Consider the following 25,379-nt stretch of genomic DNA (forward strand, 5'->3'; position numbering starts at 1 on the left):
CAAGATATATGAATCTCTAAGATGGTGCTACAATAAAGAGTTGGTACTATTGTGGAAACACTGGGTATGGGATCCGAGTCATACAGACCACAACTGGATTCTCTCGTGCGTTTTCTCTTAGAAGAAGCTTGACTAGAAGGAAGAAAGAATTTCACTTTATCCTTTTTATTTGTTTTTAAATGAGTAGGATCCAGCTGGTACTATATTCCATTGCTCTCAAACGGCACCAAAAAATTAACTCATAGATATGATGAGAACTATTGTGTAATATTAGGGCTTTTATTCCCTGAAATAATAGTGATAAATTTTCACAGTTGACTTATCAGGAAGAGTTCTTTAGGGATAAGTTTGGATGAATTTGTCATCCAGAGAAAGAAAGGGGGGAGGGGGGGGAGAAAGAGTCACATATGCTCATATCAGTAAGAATGTTATAAGCTACCTATTGTACTTCATGCCAGAAGGGTATAACTTGGAATGGCAAAATAATGAGTAACAGCAATATCATCTATAGCAGTTATCAGTTCTTCTCTTAGGTAAATCTGTGTTAAAAGGTCCCTGGAAAATTCCTGCTTACTTCTACCTGATAATTTTTTGCATGTCCCTGTCTGCCATGTCTTTACACTTAAAGAATTGGTCTCAAAATAACTGTTTTAAGTTGAATCACACAACGAGTCAAAAAACACCCCCACAAAAAAGCTATTAAGAAGAGTGTTTATAGCTTCTTTTTTTGTAGGATAGAGTGGAGTGTCAAGGCTTTTGTTTAAAGCCTAAAGGAGAAATATTTAGGTTGTTTATTTGAAAAGTTTTTGAATTATTTAGTTAAATTTCTGAAATGAAAATAATACTGAAGTGGTCTAGAACCCCTCCCAGTGTGTTAGTGCCAGGTAGAGAAAGACAGTACACTAAGGAATACCCTTTTCTTCCACTTGCACCTTCTCCTAATAAAGCAATTTCTATTTGACCTTTTCTCTTGTGAAAAAAAACTTATGCACCACTTCTATTGCAAATACAGCATTCAGAAATCATGTAATCAAGAATCCCCTAACCTCCAAGTCACAAACTGGCTTTAAAATACACATTTTAAAAAAAAAAAAAAAAAAAAAAAACAAAAACTTTAAAAAAGTTCTTTCCCTTTTAGATTTTATGAGTCACATTTTCAAGACTTTTCCACAACCACGATGACTAGACACAGAATCTCAAATAAACACCAGGCTCCCGTGAGCTGGGGATTTAAGGAGGCTACAACATATTACAGAATTTGTAATAGTTCAGAAGGGTTAGCAACACTGGCAGTGTCTTCCCAGGGATTTATCTGACATTGCCTCCAGCTGATGGCTGGATTTGAAAATATAAAGAGATTATAAAGATGACTTTCCCTGATGCAAACAGAGTCTGAAACAAGAAAAACATAGCTCCCAGAAGACTTGGTCTGGTTTGGCTGCTTTTCTTTGGATCCTTCAGTACATTCATTTATAGAAGTTTTGTCTCCAAAATCCCAACCTGAAGCATGGAGCGAACTCCCAAGTTGAAAAAAATAAAGCTAGAGTAGTGCCTAAAAAGTGGCACTTCCATCATAAAATTTTGGAACATATGTAAACTTACTTTCTTCCGACGAGCTTCCGCAGCATATTGATCCACTCTATGTACTTTTCTTCTTCTTTTCTTTGGAGCTGCAACTGGTCTTTCCTGTCTCCTCTTAGGAGGAAGCTTTCTCTTAGGTCTCTTAGGCGGAGTAAGAGGGGAGCCATAACTACTCTCCTGTACTGGCGGGGAGAGATGTCTGGACTCAGAAAAAAAAGCCTGTCTCAACTCACATCAGATAGTAAAGCTACCTGTGCCAGATAATCCTGAAACATAAATGCTGTGGCCTTTTCAAAAATTTAGGCTTTTGGACAATTTAGGATCTGTCCCTTTTTAACGAGGAATCCACCAAATTGTACTGAAAGCAGAACAGCAGTTACGAGAGCGGACAGCATAAAAGCAAATGAAATTGGTGTTTCAGAAGATAGGTGGGTCTTCTGGTCTTGAAAATACATAGTTATATGGGGGGGGGAGGGGGGTTACTGATCCAATAGTAATCCATTAATATTATCAAAATTTAAGTAAACTTAATTTCAATCTAAGTAAAATTCATGGCATACAATTTAATGAGTGTCTGGGGTAGAGTGCTGGTGGAAACGCAACATTTCACTTGGATGATGGTTCAGCTATGAGTACAAGAGCCTGTCCAGTCCAAATGGCTTTCTGCAACGTTTCCCACACCCGCTTTTGGCTGAATCAGACACACCAGGTACCCTTATCAGTAGCATTAGCAGATGCCACTACAGTGTGCCAGGCCATGCACCCCAGTGGAATCACCAGAACCTCACTAGCCATTATCTGGGGACTGTAGGTCTTCAGGACAAAGCTACGAAAGTGAGACTCAGTTAGCATTGAGGTTGTATCCTTCAAATCAGCTAGGCAGGGCATATTAGTGGCAGTGCATCAGAAAGCTACACTGCTACCTGCCTTATTACCAGCTTTATGGGCAATTTGAGAATTTAATTTCCTTGCATTTTCAGTGTGGCATCTTATTGGGTAATGTTGTTGTTCATAAATGCACAAATACCTGGGATAGACTTATAGAGGGGAAAAAATTGTTAAGACCTAAGTGGAAAAAACCTACTATCCCATTAATCAATCTTGGTCATAATATTAAACTCTACCACTCTCACCGACTTTAACACAAGTCGCAGGCTCTTGGCACTGCTCAGGATTGCATGTGAAGTGCTGATAGATGACGCTTACGAGGAGATAGTAACTATAATATGCTGCGTGTAACAGAGCACACTGAGCGGACTTGAGAAGAGTCGGAGATTTATGATGATATTTAACTTCTGTGTACTTAGACACCTTCTCACAGTTGTTCAGTTACAAAGCTATGTAAACAGGGAAGGGAAGGAAGGGGATGTTACCATCTGCCATGCTGTTTCATTGCTTCCAAGGCAAGCAGCTGGAAAGGAGATTCTAGTCCAGTCTCATTCGTCTCTCTCCAGAAAGGCATTTTAATAAAGCAGCACCAGAGTTTTCTGTTTTTAAAACGCTTCAAGCTTTGTGCAGTCCTGATGAAAGGAGCGGCAGGGAAAGGAAGGATTCTCGGTTTACTGTCTCTGAATCAGCTCAGACAGAGCTCCACAATGCCAGAAACACGCGAGCGCAGGAGACCCAAGTCTGAACACTGAAAATGGCCGTCTCAAAACAGCATGTTAGAGGAGCAGCAGGAACGGCTTAGCAGTGCCAGATTTCGATGTGTTTTAGAGCTCTTATGGTAGTATATTTCTAGAATATTTTATTTTCAAAAAAAAAAAAAAAGTTAGCTAGTTTTAAAAAAAAAAAAAAAAAAAGAAAGCCAAGTTCTTATTAACCAGCCAAATCTTAGTCTTGCTTCAGAAGAGTCAGAACAGAGTTATGGAGGAGGGAAACAAATCCCTCCCTGCTTACAGAAGGGAACTGTAACATCACAAGGGTAACTAGCCAGCCAAAGCTCTGCTTCTTGACCCGGACGGACCAACCTACCAGAGATCAACTGCAGAAGCACAGAGGGAAAGGAAAAAAAAAATAAATGCAGAAGTAAATCAAGAGCAAGCACATATTTGATAACTCCCACAACTACTCCTGGAAATGTAATGCAACCCACTGAAATACTTCCTAAGAAGTTTATTCACGTCCTACCAAAAAAAAACAAAAAAAACAAACCAAAAAAACCCAGAAAACCCCAAACCCAAATCCAAAAATACCCCCAAAACCTAGACAACCAACTCATTTATACTGAAATTCATAACGTTAGAGGACATGCAAAGTTACATTAGTGGACACTGGCTGTAATCTGTATTCCATTTATATCAACAACACTGGCAATTCACCAGTAAGTCCCTTTATTTCTAGCTTTTAAGACACTCTGCACATAGGCTTTTGTGCATGTCCTGTGAAGCTCTAAGTGTCACCTGCTGAAGTCTGGAAGCTGAAAATTATAAGTAATGGATGTCATTAGACCTTTAAGATTATACATTTAAATACCTTTAGAACTTTATTCAGTATAATAAGCTCTAGTAAACATTCATTTTACTCTAATGGACATTTGTAAGATTTGGGGGTTTTCAAGGTATAAAACTGTTCCTCTAGCTACTAAATGCAGCAAGAAAAACTCAGCATAAAATCTTCACTCTTCAAAAGGACAAATAAGAAGTCCATCTTAAATATAACACAGAATTGTTAAGAGCTTGTTTTCAAACATTATTGTTTGGCTGATGTGCCTTTGCATGAAGAAAAATGAAGTGGTCAGTACTACTCCAACTGTCTAACTGCTGCCAGCTGTATACAAGAAAAGAATGGTTTCACAGGGAGGTCGTGATCTCAGTATCAAGGAAGCAGCTGAAAGGGATCCCTTTGAGGACTTTCTTCCTAGCTGATTTATTTAAAATTCATAGCTCCTAAAAATTATATTGAAAAGTGTCAAAAGAAACAATATAAAATACTTCCTAACTTTTCTATCCTGAAGCTAGACCCCTAGCAACTCTCAGCATCTGTATACTTACACAGCTGTATTCATTTATTTAAATTTCCATTCACAAAGTTGTCCACTGTTTGAACTGCAAACCCATACATGCTCATCTGCTAACTTGTCTGTTCTCAATTTGCTAAAAATCAATTTCATGCTGTTCTTGTGTTTAAGACAAATGGCATGAATCAATTTATTTGTAAAACTTTCATAAGCTATTAATTCACACTTATTAAGAGCCTAAGCTATGCCTTGCAATTAGAGGTCGACCTTCAGATAATCAACCAGAAGAACCCCCAAACAGTAAAAAGCCTTTGGGGGCTTTTTGCTTTTATAATGACTTTTCCTAGGATGATACAATTACACTTCACTTTTTAGATACTTATTAACCTGAAACTAGATTACCACATTGGATGCTAAACTGGTTTCTTAAAGACTACAATTTAAAGAACAAATTCAATGTCATCTTCTTCATATTCTCCTTTAAGTCCATGGAAAGAGCCCCACAACTCTGTTCAGAAGGAATTGGTTGTCTACAGATAAATAAAATCAGAGTTGTCAGTCATAAGCCTCACAAAATATTTGTAACACTTCAATAAAAGGAACTAAAAAAACATCATTGAGTAATATATCCTGGAATCAGAGAGCTCTCATTACCACTACCTCTCTTGACCAAGTCAGACATCTCTCCACTTCTGAGCCAAATGACAACATGGAGTCACATTAATGCCTGTCAGTTTAGCAAGAGTGTTGGCAGATTTTAACCACCACTTATCCAGAAAAATGACTACTTCTTCCTATCCAGTATGGTGTTTCAGTGCTGGTTTGGAATAATTCCTCACACCCGCTGCTCTGGGACCATGGCTCAAACTGCTCCAACAGGGATGCTACCCACAGCAAGTTCATAACTGCTGCAAACTTACTTAGCCCAAATAACTCAAGCATATTAAAAAAGATTAGTGCTGCTTCTCTCTGCCCTCTTCTCCAGTAGAAAACAGCTATCAGATCTATACCAAACAAGAAAGAAACTACCTCTGGGTTCCTGGCTGCTTGGGGACATTTGTATTACCTTCCAAAGGGTAGGTAACTGACACACTCCTCAGTTTTTTAAGATTTGCAAACATTTGTTTACACTTTAAAAAGCATGTACAAAAATTCCTAAAGTCTTGTGATGACAATCTGCAGGCACACATTTGCACTGAAACTAGGGGACCTTTGCCAGATGTCAGAGATCATCGAAGATGCCAGATCCCAGCCACCTGAAGTAGAAGGATATTTGGGTGCAGAATTTACTTTCCCTCCCCACAAATCCCAGACAAGTGCATAGTCTTTGAGTTCCTACCACCTGGACAGTGTTGGCAGGGAAGCAGTACTCATCAGTCCCAGCCAGCTACCCAAAGCTCAAACAAGGGGTTAAACTACTGTAGTGGCTTGCACATAATTTTTCATTAAAATACCTTACAGTGCTTCAAAACTTTTTCCAAACTCAACAGTCCAGTCCTGAGGGAACAGTACTGGCAAAGCTTTCTGAACCCCTGTAGGGCCTATATGAAACTGGAAATAGCAGCTTTTTACAGTTCATGACAGACTGGAATTACTACTTTGGCTACTGCAGGCTGTCAGCTTCAAAGAAAGCTTTTTCTTCTCTGCATTTTTCCTCAATATTTTCTGCATTATATTTTTATTACTTTTAAGAAGGATAAATTGTTAGAGGAAAGTTAAATTCTACTGTTGCACCGAAATGTACTCCTGTCTTTGCCAAATAAATCTTTCCATTTGCATTATCATATCACACAGAGAAGTAGCCTCCTGAAAGGCATGGGCAGTTCCTTCTCTCAGAAGCAAATCTCGCATGATAAATCCTTTAGACAATAACTTTGCTTTCTCTGGCAGAGGGGGAGCATACTGCAGAAAGAGGTGAAAAAAAATTGCTAAAAATGTTACTTCTGAGGAGTGGCAATTATTGCAAAAATGTGTTTGAGAGACAAGCTTTTTCTGCAGAAGAAAATCTGTACTAACCTCTGAGTTGAAAGGACCATATCTGTGGCCAGCAGCATCTGGTTGCTCCGAGTAGAAAGCATAAACATAAGGCCTGAAAGAAAGAAAGGTCTTGTTCAGGATAGCTTTCCTTCTACAACAACAAAAAAACCCAGACCCGTTAGGTCAAGTCAAATCAAGTCAACCTTCCAATGAGAGTTGGCTTTATGGAAAAAGAACTGTTTCTCAGTCATAGGTTTCCATGGTATGATTAAGCAATTAGTTGTTCTACAGTTTTATTAAATCCAAGAACACATGCAGGGAGGCACATGGGGTACCATCTGAGGACACACAGTATTGTAGGAGAGATCACAACAGCAGCTCGCCTGAGCTTTGCAGTCAACAGCATGTGGGAACTTGTGTACTAAAAAATACTCATAATTAAAATCTTAACATTTTCTCAGTCCTCAGGGTCCAGTTCTGCAACTGCCATTGCTGTAAGGTTGTTAAAACATATTAGACTCAGTAGGATAAGAACAATCCAAGTTAATCCATGTAACAAAATGCTGCTTGATAAGAAATAAATTTATACCATACATTTATTGAGAAGAATCAAAATGCTGATGCGTAAAAGCTGAGATTAAAAAAAAAAACAACAAACAACCAAACCAAACCCTAAACACAAACCCCAAACAAATCCTTAAATCAATAATAGCATGTAACAAATTTCCCCTTGCTCTTCCAACTACTTTTAAGGAGAAGAAAAGCTGGCAGTTATCCAACAGCATATGACTAAGTGAATTACCTTTCATTGTCCGGAAGGGTTAGCCACTGCAGTATTGTTAATATTCTGCGCTCATGGGGGATGACACTGGACCACAAAATACAAAAATATACCTTGTTATCGTAGAATACAAAAAGCATCAACAAAGCCTTGCTATGAACTGATTGTAACATGATTAAAATCAGTCATAATATCATTTGCTTTTAGAATGCTGTATCTTCTTTCTTGCTTGATACAGATTCTTACTTTGCAAACAGAATCACTTCAGATCTCCTGGATGTCCACATACTCCAAAAGAAATATGATTAACAGTTTGTAAAAGGCAGTAAATCTAACTGTTCTAAATAGGAGTGAATAAAGCTCCATTCTGGCAGCTTTAATCCACATGAACCTTTTTTATGTACAAGGGTGCTGCCATTGGATAGCTAGCATGAGAAAAACTGTTAAATTGCTCACATCAGCACAGGTTTAAACAACCATCCTGCTCCGGTAGTCTTGAAGACTGAGGGCTAGGCTGGTGTAAATCAAAACGGAGCCATCTGAAACAGCATTCCATCAGCACAGTGACTTGCACAACTTTGACAGCTTCTCACTCTGCAGAACACTCATCCTACTTCACTGTTTGTATCCTGAGACTTCTCACTTGGCTGCTGAGGCCAAGTTCATGCTGTTAAAGTTCCAAATATCTCATCTTAGGTCAGTGACCACGCAGTTATTTTAATACATAGCATAGTCAGTCCAGATTCCATTAGATCAATAGCAGAATCCCAAGGCACTCTTTGGAAACATCTGACAGAGAGAGAGAGATGCCAACAGCCATTTTGAAGTTAGTTAGTTTTTAATGCCTTCTAGAACAACAGTGGTCCTCAGTCTCCAATGGGACAGAGAACTTTCAGTTGTAAAACAACTATAAAAATGAGAATTTATGCTAGAATTTGCAAACAAGGCAATATCATAAAGTAGAATAATGATCTTGGGTATTGCCCAGTTTTGAAATTTTTATTAATTGTGCAATATGAAAAAAATCCTTTATTTCAATTGTCATTTGTGACTAAGATGTTTTTAACACTTCTGTTTTCCTAAAAGAGTTTGCCTAAACATTCTTCCAACAAAACCAAATTAAATAATGCAGTTTTAAGGCGTATGTATTTCACTCATACATAAAGTGGCTGTCTCACTCCCTTACTATTGCCAGTCATATGACATATCCTTGGTTACCTTCCATAATATTTTATATACCCAAGCATGCATTGACCAGGGTGTTTATGGCAACTATGCAATTGTAGAGCTTAGGAATCACATGAATTTCTTTGTGTTGTAGAGCACCAGACTGGAGGTCTGTCAGATAACCATCTTGCAAGCCTAAAACTATCAGCTTTGTACATGGTACATTTTATTATTCACTCCATATGCTATATGACATTTAGAGTAGCAGAGTATTACTCCTAATGGAATAAAAAAAAATAAAATAGGCAAAGCCCTTTAGTACTTCGGTCTTGACAGTTTGCCCATTTACTTTGTTCCTACAATCCTGCCACTAAAATGAAATAGAGAGATTGATCCACATTAATTCCTCAGAACTCAGAAATTATCAAAATCCATTCATTTTCAGTTAGGAAGATATGTCTTAGTAGGGACAAGGGAAATAATTTGGAACCATTGAACAAAAGAATAAACAGCAAAGATCCTCAGGCCTGTCTTTTAGGAAAGGGAAACTGGATATCTTACTCAAAGGTCAGGCTGGAATGTAAAATGAATGAGTCAGGCTTTTGAGTCAGTTAGGCTGTTGATGTCAGATGACATAAGAGAACAGGCAGTAAAAGAGTCTTCCACAAACACTCAGAGGACTAGGAAACATTGCTAGCAATACTAAGGAGGCAAAACAACACACCATGAAATGAACTAAAGTAATTTTTTACGTAGTCACACATCTTTTCTTCAGACAAGTGCTAAAAATCAGTGTACAAACTTAAAGCAGCAAACTGAAGCATCAGCTTTAGTTATCAGAAACATTGCACTAATGAAACAAGGGAGGGTTATAGGTACAGTCTCCAAGCTACTGAATGCTTAGAGTAAGGAAAATTACTTAATAAACACTTGCATCAAATTAATTCTGAATTATTAGTTACAAATCTCCAGAAATAGAGGGCACTTACACAGACCAGAAGAACGTGCCAGCTTTCACCCCTTGCTTGGCTGCAGTAATCCAAATCTAATGAGGAAAATATAAGAGGATTAGAGTGTGTTCAGATCTTTAATGACCCTCTGAAATCAAAAGAAAATGTTTTCAAGACACATTCTTCTACCCTGGGCCTAGAAGTGAAATTGCAGTTTTCAGCCTGCATCCCTAATTCGAACACACGGAGTGACAAACCTATCCAAATCCTGTAGCAGTGGATCAGCTGCTGTGCTGTAGACTTTCACCCCTAAATATCTGTGTTGCTCTTAATGCAAAGCATTAAGATTCATGGCCAGGAATTTCTCCAGTATTCCATTTAATTTTCAAAAACCTGCCATTACTCACCTGAGCCTTTTAGTGCTCAAGTTTTGGAGACTACTCAGTTAGGAAAGAACACAGCTTAACACCAATCAGTGTCTGCATAAATGTTCCTCTTTCCCCATATTCTACCATCAGTAGCCATCAATTAAAAACGTGTTAGAAAAAAGTACACAAAAAAGGGCATAGATGAATGAGCAGGCGTATAAAGAAAGCAGGCAGGGACACGTTAGTCCATAGACGCTTAAGAACATTTTGAGCCACCCGACGCAGTGATTGATGGAAATGATGGAAAGGATCTACGTGAATTTTTCAAATCTTTTTTTCAATCCTTCAAATCCATTTTTTTCTGGCTTTAAATAAGTTTGTAGCGGAAAGTTCCACCATGTAGTCACACACCGCATGAGCGTATTTTATTTTTGTTTGATTTAAATTGCCAGTTTCACTGGTGTTAGGGTACTGTTCTCATATTCTGAAAATGGTTTATTAATCCTTTCTCTTCCCACTTCTATACAACTTTCATCATATTCCCTTCTATTTATTCCTTTTCAAGCAAAAGTAGACTTGGTTTGTTTGATCTTTCTCTAATGAAAGCCATACCATACCCCTGGTTATCCTCATTACCCGTCTCTTTGTCCCTTCACCCTCTCTGTCTTTTCTATTCTATGACTATCTATACAAGGCAGGGGAATGAGAATGACCAAACATCAGAAAGGTCCACAATCAAGGAAAGCAAACTATATGAGTTTGTAGCCATATAGAACTAAATTTCTCTTGCAAAGAACTATCCAAATTACCTCAAAACTCATTGTCCTGGTTTCAGCTGGGATAGAGTTACCTGTCTTCCTAGTAGCTGGTACAGTGCTGTGTTTTGAGTTCAGTATGCGAAGAATGTTGATAACACTGATGTTTTCAGTTGTTGCTCAGTAGGGTTTAGACTATAGTCAAGGATTTTTCAGCTTCTCATGCTTAGCCAGGGCACAAGAAGTTGGCACAGGACACAACTAGGGCACCTGACCCAAACTGGCCAACGGTGTATTCCAGACCATGGGACGTCCCATCTAGTTTAGGAACTGGGAAGTGGGGGTGGGGAATCGCGGGTCGGGGACCAGCTGGGTGTCAGTCGGCGGGTGGTGAGCAATTGCCCTGAGCATCATTTGTACATTCCAATCCTTTTATTATTGCTGTTGTCATTTTGTTAGTGTTATCATTATCATTATTAGTTTCTTCTTTTCTGTTTTATTAAACCGTTCTTATCTCAACCCAGGAGTTTTACTTTTTTTTCCCCAATTTTCTCCCCCATCCCACTGGATGTGAGTGAGTGAGTGAGCTGCTGCATAGTGCTTAGTTGCTGGCTGGGGTTAAACCACGACACTCATTTCAAAAGTGGTAATGGCTTAGAGGCCAGCATTATGTATACAAGTAGATTATTTCTTCCTATTATTTATGCATACTGCAATTTATCCATTTCATGAGCAGTTAAGCCAAAACGTAGTTCCTTTACTTAATAATTGCAAAATCTTGGTTTACTTTAAATCAACTTTTTGAAAATACATTCAAGGCCCCTCTACCTTGCTTAAACAGGTAATTATAAACTGTCATCTGGGCACACATATTCAAATGTCATGCCTGAATTATTCATGCATCAGTCTTAATTGAAATAAGTTTGGCACAGTCTGATGAAAGATCATTTGCACACAGAGGCTATAGTTAACAACAATACCCAAATTTAATTGCTATGTTATTTATGGGAAAATTTGTTATCTTTGCCTTTCCAGTGCCCTGGACACATCCCTTAACTTGTCTGCCTTCTACTCTTCCAAATATTACTGGACTCAATCCAGTTAAATTAAAATCACAGCTATAAAACATCATTTGTTTTCACTGTATTCTAACTTTTTTGTAATGTATCCTCTTTTCCAGGGAAGAATACATCCATGGTAGGTCTACAGAAATGGTGGTTTACTTAAATAAATGCAGCAAGAGCAAGAGCAGAATGGACACAGATTTGCAGCCCACCCTTCTCTGTTTTCAGGTGCTTCTCCTCAAGAGTCTGATTTCAGCATTAGTTTGTATTACTCTGTGCTCAAGCTGCCACCAAATGGGGAGTCCTCCAAGGATCTCACCCAGCCTCTGCAGCCCCAACCTTCACCAGCACTGGGGTTTGCATGGCAACAACGGCCAGAAGATGATGTGGCTGCGAAGTAGCTCCCCCAAAAAAGGGAAAAATTGGCCTTGAATTTATATTGGAATTTGGTTTTGAATTGACTAACAGTGATATTAGTTCCAAATGCTTGCAGAATACTAGCCCTGCCAGGATGGAACAGAAGTATGCAGGTGAAGAGGAGAGATGAAGAAGTGTGCCTACAATCCACTGATAGTGGCATTGAGCCCATAAGCTCCAGTCAGAGGTGTGACTGCAATGCAAGGATGCATCCACAAGCTCATTTGTGTCATATAAATCAGCACAGAGTATATAACTTCAGCCTGGACCCCATGTCTAACTAATGTAGGAGCTACTCCATGTTCATTATTGGTTCATGGGCTTCCCAGGTGAAAAATGGCCCACACTTAAAGCAATTACATTTTTCTTTGCATTGCAGATTTAGTCCTAGAGCAGAAACCTGTCACAGCAGAGAAAAGAGGTGAAATACAAATTCAGCATGAGGAGTGTCAGCTCCACTGCTGTTATGCTCTTTGGTCTTGCTGTACTTGGAAAACCATTGTCCCTACAGGGCTGCAGCAGATTTATTTTTCTTTGAAAGTGTTTGTGTTCCTGCAAACTTTAAATAAATTTGCAGATATCTTTGGGAAGGTACCAACAAACTAAGTCCAGGGAATTCAGTATTTGGATTTTATCATCTGTTAACTCTAGTTTGACTTTCTAGTACTTTGGCCCGCACAGGTCCAAGTGGTCCAGCCTGCCTGGTTGGCCAAATCAGACCAGCCAAGTTCCACCCACAGCAGCTGAAGCTGTCCTGTGCTGCTCCTGACTGTTAGCACTGCTGAAATAACCCGTGACCCTGTCTATTTTAAGCAACAATTTAAAACATGTGCCAAAAGACACCCTCCCTCTGGCCAAGCAAGTAGAACAGTAGTCATCTTGACAGATGAATCATTAGGCACTACATACATTGCCAAGGTACCCAGCATGCCTGCAAGAAGGTGGTAGCTATTTTTTATTCCTGTCGAGCATAGAGTACACTTCATGAGTGCCACGTGAAAACAGCATGAACACCTTCCTGAACCAGAAGTAATGCAAGTAAGTGGAGAACACTCCTAGTTGTGCACTCCTAAGGCATCCACACTGGCTTCAGACAGGGAAAAACTGCACCTTCCCTGCTCACTCCCAAGTATTTCACGGGAACACAGGGATTTACATTGGAATTAACTGTTTGGGTGAGGACATGGGTGTGCTGCACTTGAAATAAGCTCAGCAGCTAAGACAATGAATGATCTGTTGAAGTCAAAGACCAGCAAATCAAAAGGCCCATATCTGACAACAACATCTGCGAAGTGAGTCTGAATAACTCCATCCTGACTTTGCCAGGCAGAGCCTGGTTCAACTCAAGGTTACAACAAAGTACTACTGGACCTCCCTCCCTGCTTCCTTTTTTTTTTTTTTTTAGGAGGAAAAAAAGCCTTTGGTTTAGTTAAAACCAAAATAAGAAAATTCAACACTATTCAACATCATACCTAAAGCTCCTACTCATCACCATACATTTGCAGAGAAGCAGCAGTCATCTAGGTGGAAGAATTTCTATCTGCATTGAACAGGATTTAAATCAGATTTCCAGTGTGTTTTAGAGTTGTGACAGTTTTTGCTGATGAATCCAGTGGTAGCAGACTCTACCAGAAGTGCCCGTGGTTAGCCAGACCCTTTACTGGTTAGGTAAAATTAGACAACAGGCTGGAGCAGCTGATAGCACATAAGTTTCCTTACTACCCCTCAGCTATAGGATAGTTAACTCCAGCAGAAAAGCATGACAAACTGTTACTGCAGCCTAATCATCAGTGAACATCTCTCACTGTCTTTAAATTATTGTCTTTCAAGGCACACTACAAGTCACATCCCTTGCAGGCTAACATGTGTCTACACTTTCAGTCAATGTAGGATAGAAAAAAGAAGTTAGCTGATGCCCTCTCAACCTTGTCCATCCAAAACAATTTAAATTGAGAAGGGAATAAGGGTTATTTTCCCATTTCCTCTCTGTTGGTTAGAGTCACAGTCTTAAAGTTAATTAAGCCTAGATGTTTCAGTACTCGGCATGTAAATGCAATGCGTTATATACACTCTATGGCTGGTCACATCTGTTCAGGTCACTTATAAAGTTTGCTGTGTTAGGCATTGCAAGGTCAGTACCATTTGTGAGCTTATGTAATTTATTTGCCGTATGTAAATACGTTAGTTTTAACTGTTAATATGTTAGAATTTTATAGTCGGACATTTAACTGTGTCACATGTACACCCCTGGTTTGCATATGGGACAGACCTTATTGTATTGCAATTCTGAATTAATTTGCATTCTGAATTAATTTGCTTAAGCAGAGAGGAGGGGAATAAATATTTTTAAAAAATAAAAATCCAAGATTAAGCACTCTGTCTTCATACCATACCACAGGAATTAGAGAATATCTAATTTTTCCATTGCAAAAAGATCTGCTAAATTATGGACCCACAGATTCAACCCGAGTACACTGGCAAATGTCCCAAGAGCTATTATACATGCTTTTCTAGATGTATATGAAACATATCCTGTAAGTTGAATTATTGTCAATTTTTACATCCTCTGTGCTTAATGACTACAATTCTTCTTCTTTATTTATGGACAAAAATAGGTTAAACAATTGTTTAGGTGGCAATGCCATATAGAACATGGAAGTCCCAAGTTGTGCCTTCTTCTGACTGCTAGACACATTTGCACACAGACACTACACAAACAGTTATTCAAGATAGCTGCTGAATTGTCTTTGAAAACCTGCACAGAAAGTGGGGCACCCCCCTACTTTTAATCTTCCATGACTAAATAAGAGCCTGTAACTTTGCAAAGGCTGCCCCACACTATGTTGCACTATGAAAGGACGGGCAGCAGCACATCTCAGGTGCATCATCTCCGAAGTGCAGTCCTTGGGCCAAGTTGTGGAAACATGCTCCCACTCGCCAACCAGGGAAGGAGATTCATGTCAGGAGCAGAGGAAGCACGTACACCCACTGCAGCAGAGAGTTGGTAATGTGTGAATGGGAAATCCCTTCCACGTTCAGGCAAAGATGGGGAAGGGGAAATCACAGCATTTCCCAGGTAAAGAAATACATACAAGACTGGGGCAAGCATGCAGAATTACTACCAGGGTGGTACCAAGTGTCACACTCCTGCACCATTTGCAATTTGTTCTGCCAACAAGGTAAAAGGTGGAGTAGCCCCTTCCGCACTCCTTACTCTTTAACAGGACACAAATGACCTCACAGCCTTGACAACTAAGCATTGCCTTCTTGCCCAGACAGAAGCTTTTGGTACAAAAAGCCTAGTAAATAATTAGACTCAGAAAGCCTTGTTGCTTCTTCATGGCTCAAGCTAGACAAAAAAGAAATACTTAAAAAAACCCAATTCTAGACATGCTTCCTTCTGCTTCCCCCACCAATCAATAAAGTGATTGCAAAATGTGTTCAGGACAAAAAGGCAGATGACAGCTTTCTGCAGAGCCTGGGCCCCTCGGATGTAACTATCCTGCCAATGCTCAGGCTGACTAGGCAAGAAAATGAAAATGAGTTCTTTCTGTAATCTTTAGATAGTCAAAATCAACAAAATTCCAATAAACAGGAGAGCAAAATAATTTCATCCCAAAGATTGATATAGAATGTGAAATTCAGATAAAATCAGGAATATCCAGTTAAGATGTGCAGCGATGATGCCTACCATCTACAGGCATACCTTGCAGACTGTAAACATGCTGTCGCTTATCTAGGAATGTCACGACCCTTTTTAAGGATTACCTCAGCATCTCAAGCTGGGTTCTTTTTGATGGTTGTATTCTCTTTAAAAGATTAATAGTGAAAATAAAGCTTCATACAAGCTGCCCTAAACAACCTTCAATACTTTTATATTTAAGAAATCTCTGAAGAGAAAGGCATCTTTGGAGCCAAACTCAGATCCAAGCTGGGTTACCTTCTGAAGAAGGCTCTCTGCCCCCATTAACCACAGACCGTCGGTTTTATACCTGTCATCTTCTGACCTTGGGGAGGCCAATGGATTATTTCTAAGGAACATGAAAGGTCACTAAAAAAAAAGAATGTATTGTCTGTAGTGTAAGCTTAAGCTTACTACATCAAATCAAGACACGTAAAACTACTGCTTAAGAGAAGCCAAAAGCACCTGGGACCTAATTTAGTGCTTAAAGCTGCTTGGGCTGAAAACAGAGTCTCAGTGTCATGAAAAATGAGCAGTAAACTTAGTTTCTCCCTTGGGAGCACAGGCCCTGATGCTCACCATTTCTGTGAGATGCTGTAGCAATAAGAGGAGTGGTTTTGTGGCTGTTTCCTGTCAAACATTTTTGTTTTGAAAACAAAGTGGGTTTAAGCTTATATCAAGGTTGTATACCAAATCAGAAGACCGGATTTCAGTAAGTCCCACAACCAGCTACAGCACCTCGAAACACTTCCAAGCTACCTTCTCTCCCCCCTTCTCCTTTTCCTAATGCTCTTAAAATTAATTTCTCATAATTGCTGATGTAGAAACTTTCAGCTACTCATCTGCCAAATCCCACTGATGTCCACAGTAATCTGGCTGTTTCCCAACAAGATGCTGAGTATTAGAAAAAGTAATTTTAAAAAAACCAAAAAAACCAACAAACCAAAACCCAACACATTTTAACTGAGCCGTATACAATAGGCCAGCTTCCAGGAGCAAGAAAGTATTTCAGAAATTATCAACATTAAATGACATTCTCTTCTAGACAGTTTTAGCTGCAATACGAGGCTGGAGGTCCCAGACACTTTTCCTGCCTTCCTGGGCAGAAAAATAATAATTCCCAGTTCTGTGCAAACCAAGTACCACTCTGCAGTTGTTTGAGTACTCCAGTTTGAGACCCAAAAATCTAAAAAGAACTGATGAATATGTGACATGACAGACAAGATTTCTGTGATATGCAGACCTGATTTCCCTTCCTCTCTCCTTAATTTTACTGTCTTGTCTTTCAATACCCAGCCATTTTTGGCAGTTTATGTCTATGTGATATGTAGAGAAAATTACAAAGAGGAGTTGGAAACGGACTGTATCTAATCCACATATAGATGGAGATATTTTTTCTCTTATAAAAATCTGCAATTCTCTTATCAAATGTGCGGTTCTTCCATGAGCAGAGTGAGTATCCTTTATACCATATTTCTGCAAGAGATCTACCACCTCCTTACACAACCACTATGGCCACTACCAGTTTTGCCAAACTTACAGGTTTCCCTCATATTAAGTGTGTGGGAATTGAATTATAGCCCTTCCTCTATGATTTTGTTTCCAATTTTCCAAAGACATTTCCAGTTCATTACAGTATTTGTGCATTTTTCCTTTTTAATACTTCTTCAGATCAGCTGGTTTATTTTATCGTCCTTACTTGTGTATGCAACACTCCCCCATCCTCCGAGGATTTCATCCAGCGTGTGGTCATCCACTGTTGTGTAACTTTCTTGAACTCTTCTCAGCTGACATTTTTCATGACCCTTGTTTACAATCCAGAAAAACTTTTATTCTCTGGAGCAGCATAGGTGTTTCTAATGGATGGGTGTGGGAATTACCAATATTCCCCACTCAACACAGCAGATGATGAAGTATTTATAGACTTATATCATACTTTTAAGATGTCATAGTTTAAAAATAGCAACATTTGTACAGTCTCCAACAGTTAGTTCCCCACTAACTCCCACCTAATTGTGATTAAGGTAAGATGCACAATTAAATTTGCAATGCGTAATTAAATTACAGCTGCTTAACAAGTTGTCGCACAGCAGTTGAGCCACAATATCGTCTATGAGCTTGATGCCTGACTGTAGCAGGCATGGCTTTTTAGCTATGTGGCTCTGGCTGTAGCTGAGATGGAAGAAGACGTTACCCACCACTGCCCTTATACTGCTCCTAGTTTTGATCCTGCTTCTTTGCTCACATCTAGGAGGATAATAGCAAGGCACGTTCCTCACCCTCTCCTCTCCACACAACCCATGCTAAAAGCTAACCCAGGTCATGGCTGGGCAAGGGAATGACTACACTCACTGTTATGCTGACAAATTTTTCAAGAGCACAAATACCTCATTCTGGCTCAGCTACAGCCAGACACATCTGCCTCTCACACATCTGCCTGCAGCTCTAAATCGTCTTGTCTTGCATTTGTTGCAGACTAAAACCACATGCAGACAAATAACACACACACTTGCTAAGCCTAAAACCATCCGAGTAACTTCCTTTAGTCTCTTGGGATATTTCTGTCTTAAGAGATTTGGGGGATGACACTGATCACTTTAGCAAACAGCAATGACAGATTATGCTGCTCCCAAACCCCTTCCAATTTCCCCACCTCTATCACCTCACTCTTTCATGGAGTTAACTGGTCAGGGAGCTTTTAAACTAGTTCCCTAAGCAATCAGTGCAATGAAATGTGCATGCACCTTGGACGCTTGCATGTAAAACTTATTAGTTTAATTTAAACCCACTTTTGTTGGCAAAGCAAGCCACAACAGCAAGCACTAGTAGGGGAAAGTGCAGCAGAAACAAGGGGACCTTCTTAGCTGTAGTAATGCAGAATACTTTGAAGGAGGCCGTTTCCTTGCCCAGAATAAGGATTCAGAGCTGGAGAAACCACCAAGTCCAACACTAATCTGGGAGAGAGGACCTAGTTCAGCCACTGCTGCTGTGCTCAAGGCAGAAATTAATTCACAAACTTCTACAGCGTCTGCAGCAAGTCAGGTAACAGCAATTGCTTGTGGACTTGGGAAATAATAATTATGAAGTTGTGCCATGCTACACTGACAGAACATTAATACCAAAACTGCCACAAGAACATTACTAGGATGAAAACCTGAGAAACCCATAATGAAAAGGAAACATTATGCCACAGTGACGAAAAAATAGTGTTAAACTGCTGCCTAAAGTGAGGGGTTTTTTTCCTAGCCACATCTAATTTATACTTATCAATGCAAGCACCTTTCCATAATCAATGGCTTTATTATTCTGAAAAGCAAAAGCCAACCCAAAACGTTACATTAAATTGATAGACACAGGGCCAGCTGGGGGGGAGGGGGAAGATTAGGTACAAATTGTTCACAGATGTATTTTTTTAATTATTATTATTGGCTATGTTCCACAGCACAGGGGGAGGGGAGGAGAGGGAGGAGGGAAGGAGGAAGAAGAAATCCGAAACTTACTGGTTGACCTCCCCACCATCTGTGATTGAATTTCTCTCGCCCTCGAAGACTGAAGCTGGCATCAAACACTGGGTCATACATCGAATTGCCAACGATTCCATGTGATTCAGGATAGAGTCCCTTTGTGCAGAAATAGATTAATTAGTAAAACTCTAATGCACACAAATCCAGTCCTGCATAGCTATCTGCAAATACCACTAAATTATTTTAAAATGGGTATCTTTGTAACTTCACACCAGAAAAGGTTTTAACTTTAAGATAAGCACATTTAAAACTGGCTGTAGTAATGAAAGCAGTAGGAGATGACTGAATTGTGCTAAAAAGCATAAAAACTCCTGTTACTCAATACGTTGAAGTATTTTCACACTAGTTAAAAGTTAGTTTGAGGCCATCAAAAGTAAGCAAAAATTTATGAAAACAAGATTGATTTGAACCTTCAGTTCCTCTTTACAAATTCCCTTTCTGGAAACATTAATTCGTTCTCTGATTGCAAGAGTAACACTTAGCATTTCCATTTTATAATGTTTTATCTTTACCAGAACCTCTGTGAGATAAGAGTTATTTCCAAGAAAAAAAAGTGAGACAAGTCACCCAAAGCCATGACTTTTTATCACAATTTGTCCAGCAGTAAAGGCAATTTAAGAAGTTTCTGCTCTTCTCCCTTTCTCTTGACCCTCTCCCAGCCCCAGCTATTTGTTTCTCCATCCTTTCCTTTCTCTTCCCATTTAACATTTGGGCAGAGGCTGCAGGGAAAAAGGAAGGGGAAAAAATGCAGCTGCAGGCAGGGAGTCCCTTAGCCCAGCTTTGGGAGCACTGTCACACGAGAGTGTTTGCAAGCCAGCGTGGGGACAGGCTGGCCGCCAGCTGTGCCACCAGAGTGCAGAAGTGACGGTTCCTTTTACTGCACGGCCAACAAAGAATCTAGACACACTCAGCAGCTATAAATTTTAAGTCACCTGCTAAGTCAACCCCACTAACTTCAGCTGCTCCAATGAAGGAACAACTGCTGGTTGTATTCTGGGTAGGATTTCAGGGGTGGGTTTCCCCCCCCTAGAAAAACTGTGACCTGTAATTATGCAACAGTACAAATAACTGTGAAAGCAGGCACAAGAAAGCATGGGAAAGCTGAAACACAGTGTATAATAGTGAAATACACTTTATCTCAGAACTTCAAAATATTGAAGAAATTATTTAACATAACTGAAGACTGAAAAGGATGGACAGTGAAGCAGCTTTATTAAAAAAAAAAAAAAAAAAAAAAAAATCCTGCTTCCCATAACCCACATTTCTACTGCAGTGCAACATTTCATCATCAAAAAATCCTTCCCAAGGACTTACAGTAGCAAGGGTGTACAAGTTGGGGAAGGTTTTTGTAGGGTAGACAGGTCTCATGTAAGGAGAATGTGTTCCACAAGATCCTGGAAAATCAATAGCGAATGCAAACATTAGGAAGTGAAGCTCTCAGACATGGAAAACAAAAACAGAGGAAGTCATTTGCTGTGGCTAAAAATGCTGGAGAAACTGGTTAAATTTTAACCAATTTAAATGAACATTCTGCTGCTTAACATTGGCAGGTCTTCCGGCAGGACAGTGGTAAATCCACTCCTACACTCTTTGTACTTCACAGTAAACAACTGAAATAACACAGCCAGAGGACTACAGAACTAGCTACATTTCCATAGACTGTTTTCCTTTCTCACCTAGACTCCTTCCAGAGTCCAGAGTCACAGAAGTATCTTGCTAAGTAAAACAACATGCGAAAACGCAGGCTAATTTTAAGTAACAAATACTAAAGCTGCAGTTTCACAACAGGCTTTGGCCACAGCCCCCCAGATCACAGAGTCATTTCGGTTGAAAAAGACCTTTAAGATCATCAAGTCCAACCGTAGATGGCTACACAAATAAAAGGGCCAGCACACACACAGGGGGGGAAAAAAACCCAACACCTTTCAAGGGTATGGGCGCACACACAAACTACCACGCTATACTGAGAAGCTCAAATACGCATTGCATCCCGTAGTCCACAAACCCAGGTGGATGCCTGCTGGCCTGGAGGCGAGTACAGGGCTGCTCATTGCCAGGGCATGTCCCCAGCCAGTTGGCACACTTTCACCACAGCTCCCGCACACACTTACCCATATCTTCAACGTTTCTGAATCAAGTGCAAAATTTTGTGGGCACCTCCCAACTAGCCTAAAACAGTGCATGATACATATTATGTACTGAAGACGTATTTCTTTGCTGACAAAAGCATATGAAGGTCGCTGATTCTGGGCACTGTTCCCCAAAGCAGCAGCTCTCTCCCCACTGTGTGCTGCTTTAGCCAGGGTGCTTTCAAGCCCCCAGTTGATACCATCTAAACCAAAGGGGACTTCTGCCATTTCGCTTTCATGGAAAAAAAGTCTTAATCTTTGTTAGACCTTTCAGTCAGAGGAGCCCTGTGTTTAGCGCAGCCCTTCTACCCACCAGCTCCACGCTGATTTCTGTTGCTCAATGAACAATGAAAACAACTGGGCTGCAAGAGCTTGTCTTTCATTTTTTTTGTAAGAAAACAGATGTACTTACTCAGTTTTTCAATATTGGGCATGACCTTGTTCCCTTTCTTCATATATGATGCACGGAAACCATCAACAGAGAAGATGATCAAAGGAGGACGAACAAAGCTAAAAGCAAAAACAGCGGGAGCATAAGGTAGCATTTCAAAATGATTTTTTTAAAATTATTATTTCCACTTCCTCACTGAGACTCCAGAGAATCTAAAGTACAGCTACTGCATATGCTATATCGCTATAATTTTTTTTTGCTTACTTAACAGATCAGAACAAACTGATAACCTTCATGCTTAGTAACATCCAATGTTTGCTCAGTCAGTGAAAGGGCTGAGCTCCAACATAAGATATCTTCCCTTAGCAGCTAAAAGCATATAGCCCAAAAAGGCAAGTGCATATAGAAAGAGATGGAAAAAAAAATAGTATGCATGAGTACCCACCCTAGCATACAATCTGTAGTTAAAAACCACATGTCTCATGACAGCTGGTCTTCTCTCTTCACAAACAAAATTCCATGTGGCATTTGAGTGAGCTCTGTGAGGCAGAGCTCATTCTCACATACTAAAGATGACAGTATTTCATGTTATTTTATTACATTTTTATTTACTGCTGCTACTGGGAGTTGACCCTAAGCAGGCAGAGATGTGTCCTGGACAGATGCACGTGGGCTTTTCATGTTAGTCACCTGCTGTGGGGGTAAGCAAGCATCACTGTTACCCGGAGAAGCAGGGGCTCCTATCTCCTCCAAACTATCCTCCTAATAGCACAGACTAAGCTGCAACCCAACACAGCACCTGAGCAGGCACTTACTTTTAAGGACAATAGTGAGCCAACTGGTTTCAAAAGTGTTTACTTTCTCAGGTTATTCATGTGCTCAAACACCTCACTAAGTCAAGCCTGTATCCCATTGCAATTTAGAAATCCTTTCAGTTAGGTGCAGTAAAAGTAGAAAATTCTATTAAAAAAAACGGCCTGAACTGTGTTCACATATGGCTCAACCTGAATTTTATTGAAATCAGAAAAACCTAAACCTTTCCACTGACTTCAAGGGCATTCGGTTACCTTCCCTATATGGGTAAGTGAAGCAGGCAAACCCATCAGCAGGTGATCAAAAACCAAGAGTTCAAGCTCACATATCATACACCACTACTCATCCAGCAGCAAAGGAGCAAATGCATTACAATATTATCAGCCTAATGGTACAAATGGGGAAGCACAGGAAAGCATCCAACCCACAGCCATTCAGCCTGCATGACAGGGCCAGTACAGAAACACAGTGTTCAGAGGTCCAGGCCAGAGCCAGGGACCACTGGCCTTGCTACATTTGGCTTTGCAGTTGCATACAAAACACTTACCCTGCTGGACATTCAGGAGCCTTTATCTCTTCACAGTCATCATCCACCCAGTGGGTTTCTCCTACCAGAAAATTCATATTGGAGTTTCAAAAAAAAAAAAAATTAAAAAAAAATCTGTAGACACAACTACAGGTTTCATAGAAAATGTCAAAAAAATAAAGTCTCCGGTTATTGGACTGTCTTGTCATACATCCCATGAATAACAAGCAGGTCTTTTCACAAAGCTGAACAAATGATCTGGTTATATTCTATTCAACAAGAATATCCAAACTAGCACTCCTAGAAGTAGCTCTTAAAACTGGAGCTAAAAGTGTCCTTTTGACCACAGGAGACAGCAGTAACACTTTGGGCACAGTGGTCATCTACTTTAATTTTTTTATTTTCAATCTGTCAAAAACAGGTAGTGCTGCTTCTGGCTGTGAATTCCCACCCTCCTCCCCACCAGTACTGATGTCTCCGTGAGCTGATTCAGCTGGCTAAAGACACAAAACAAAATTCATTCTGGGGAAGAAAAACAACTCTAAATAGTTTCCAGCTGGTTTAGAGAGCTGATCAGCTCATGGATCAGGTGAGACTCAGACATAGCTAAAAAAAGCATTAATACTCTTTCAGAGCTAGATTAGTTAAAATTACTTTATGTAATCAACTATTTTCTTAAGGTTTTCACTGCTGAATGCTGACTATAGAGTGGCTTATGACTTGCCCTTTCACAGGTCAATTGAAAAACAAATTATTACCTAATCAGGCTGACTTCCTGAACCTGGCACTATTAAAGGAACTGCAGTTCAATTAAAAGAACAAAACAAAAATGACCATAGAAAAGATCTTCAGGAAATGTGTTCTGCAGCAATTCCAAATGACCATGACAGGAGGTGGAGGGACAATTTCCAAAGGGGGGGGGACAACACGACACCAAACAAAAACACAAACCCACAAAAACCCCCACACTATCCTCAGATGGGCAAAGGCGCGAATAAAGAGGAAACACTGTTCTCACTTAAGGCTTACTCCTGTCAGAGTGCCAGGGTCATTGAGATCATTTGTTATTAGTCAATTAAACAAAGATTATGTACATTAAAGCTGGAGACATGTAAATTCCTCTGTCTTGACCCTTGTAAGAGGGAGCTCACAAAGAAGGCAGGGGCTGAAAACTACACCAGTATTTAAGTGGTCTCAGCCTTGGGTTTCTTTGGGAAGGCAGCAATCTATGGGTGCTTGCTGGAAGATACACATTTCATTTGGATTCCCAATAGCAAAACTCAAGTAAAGAAGAAAAGCCCATTTTCAGTGTACAGATCTGGACTATTATAATTTTCTGAACATAATCAGTTGGCCAAAATGATGTGGAAGAAAACATTTCAAACTGTAACACTTCCACACATAAAGTTAATGAAATAAAAAACTAAGAACTAGCTGAGATACAAAAGTGAGAACCTGTAGAGCTCATTACCAAGGATCAGAAGACCTGCTCCAAATGGGAGACACATTACACATGGCAGGGTGTGCTCCAAAAGATCGAGGTAGATGATGAAAATTAAGTATTCACAGCCCATCCACCCACCAATCAGTGCAGGCTGTACTGCAACCATGGTGTGTCTAGAAGGTGACATGGTCATCTGAAGCCCATGCCCCCCATCTGTGAATTACAGCCCTTGTATTCTCACAACTCCTTTCACAAGAAACAAAGCCTACAGGTGTTAGGCCAAGTAGTTTGTGCAGCAGGAGCTTTTGTGGTGCAGGTGGGGAGAGGTCTTTGAGACAGAGATAACATATCTAGGAATGCTTCATTCCTTCTGAAACCATCAGATATCCCTGCTTTCCCTGTGATGCAGACAAATGCATCTGAACCCTTCTGTGTTTTGCTTTAAACTCTTCATCCATCTACGCCTCTTCTCTTTCTACCAGTATCTCTACAGGCAAAGACAATGTCCTTCTACCATCAACAAATTAGAAGTATCCACCTCTGCTAGTGCCCCCAAAATTACAAATGCAATTTCCTATTCTTCCTCCCTCCTCCGAAAAATCAGAACAGAACAAGGAGAGGGTTCGTCCTGTAGAAGAAAACTCCTTACCCACAGGGCTGCCTTCTATCGGGTTTGGAAAGATAAGTAGAAAGACCAAAGACGTACCTTTGCAAACGACTTGATAATTAGTACAACAATCTCCTCTACTTAAGCAGTCTTCAGAGCAGTGACAAGCATTGTCATCATTCCTGGTTTCTCCACAGCGATCTTTGGTACATTCCCAGCCCCGAGCTAAAATATTCAGAAGGTA

The 25,379-nt window shown here is 39.9% G+C and overlaps 1 protein-coding gene across 8 annotated transcripts in view; it reads right to left on the reverse strand.

Moving 5' to 3' along the window:
- ENPP2 (ectonucleotide pyrophosphatase/phosphodiesterase 2) overlaps positions 1-25,379 on the reverse strand; it is a 74,327-nt gene that overhangs the window by 24,819 nt on the left and 24,129 nt on the right. For 6 of the 8 annotated variants that reach the window (XM_049824622.1, XM_049824631.1, XM_049824589.1 and 3 more), the window contains exons 4-12: positions 25,235-25,360; positions 23,106-23,166; positions 21,767-21,864; positions 20,540-20,619; positions 19,202-19,321; positions 9,455-9,510; positions 7,320-7,385; positions 6,557-6,629; positions 1,603-1,758 (exon numbers count right to left, since the gene is read on the reverse strand). In XM_049824622.1, coding sequence (XP_049680579.1) covers positions 1,603-1,758; positions 6,557-6,629; positions 7,320-7,385; positions 9,455-9,510; positions 19,202-19,321; positions 20,540-20,619; positions 21,767-21,864; positions 23,106-23,166; positions 25,235-25,360 — 836 coding nt within the window. The remainder of the gene's footprint in view (positions 1-1,602; positions 1,759-6,556; positions 6,630-7,319; positions 7,386-9,454; positions 9,511-19,201; positions 19,322-20,539; positions 20,620-21,766; positions 21,865-23,105; positions 23,167-25,234; positions 25,361-25,379) is intronic. The other 2 variants (XM_049824580.1, XM_049824642.1) reach the window with 1 other exon arrangement.

Source organism: Accipiter gentilis, chromosome 2 (genome assembly GCF_929443795.1).
Source record: "Accipiter gentilis chromosome 2, bAccGen1.1, whole genome shotgun sequence".
In the NCBI taxonomy this organism is placed as follows: domain Eukaryota; kingdom Metazoa; phylum Chordata; class Aves; order Accipitriformes; family Accipitridae; genus Astur; species Astur gentilis.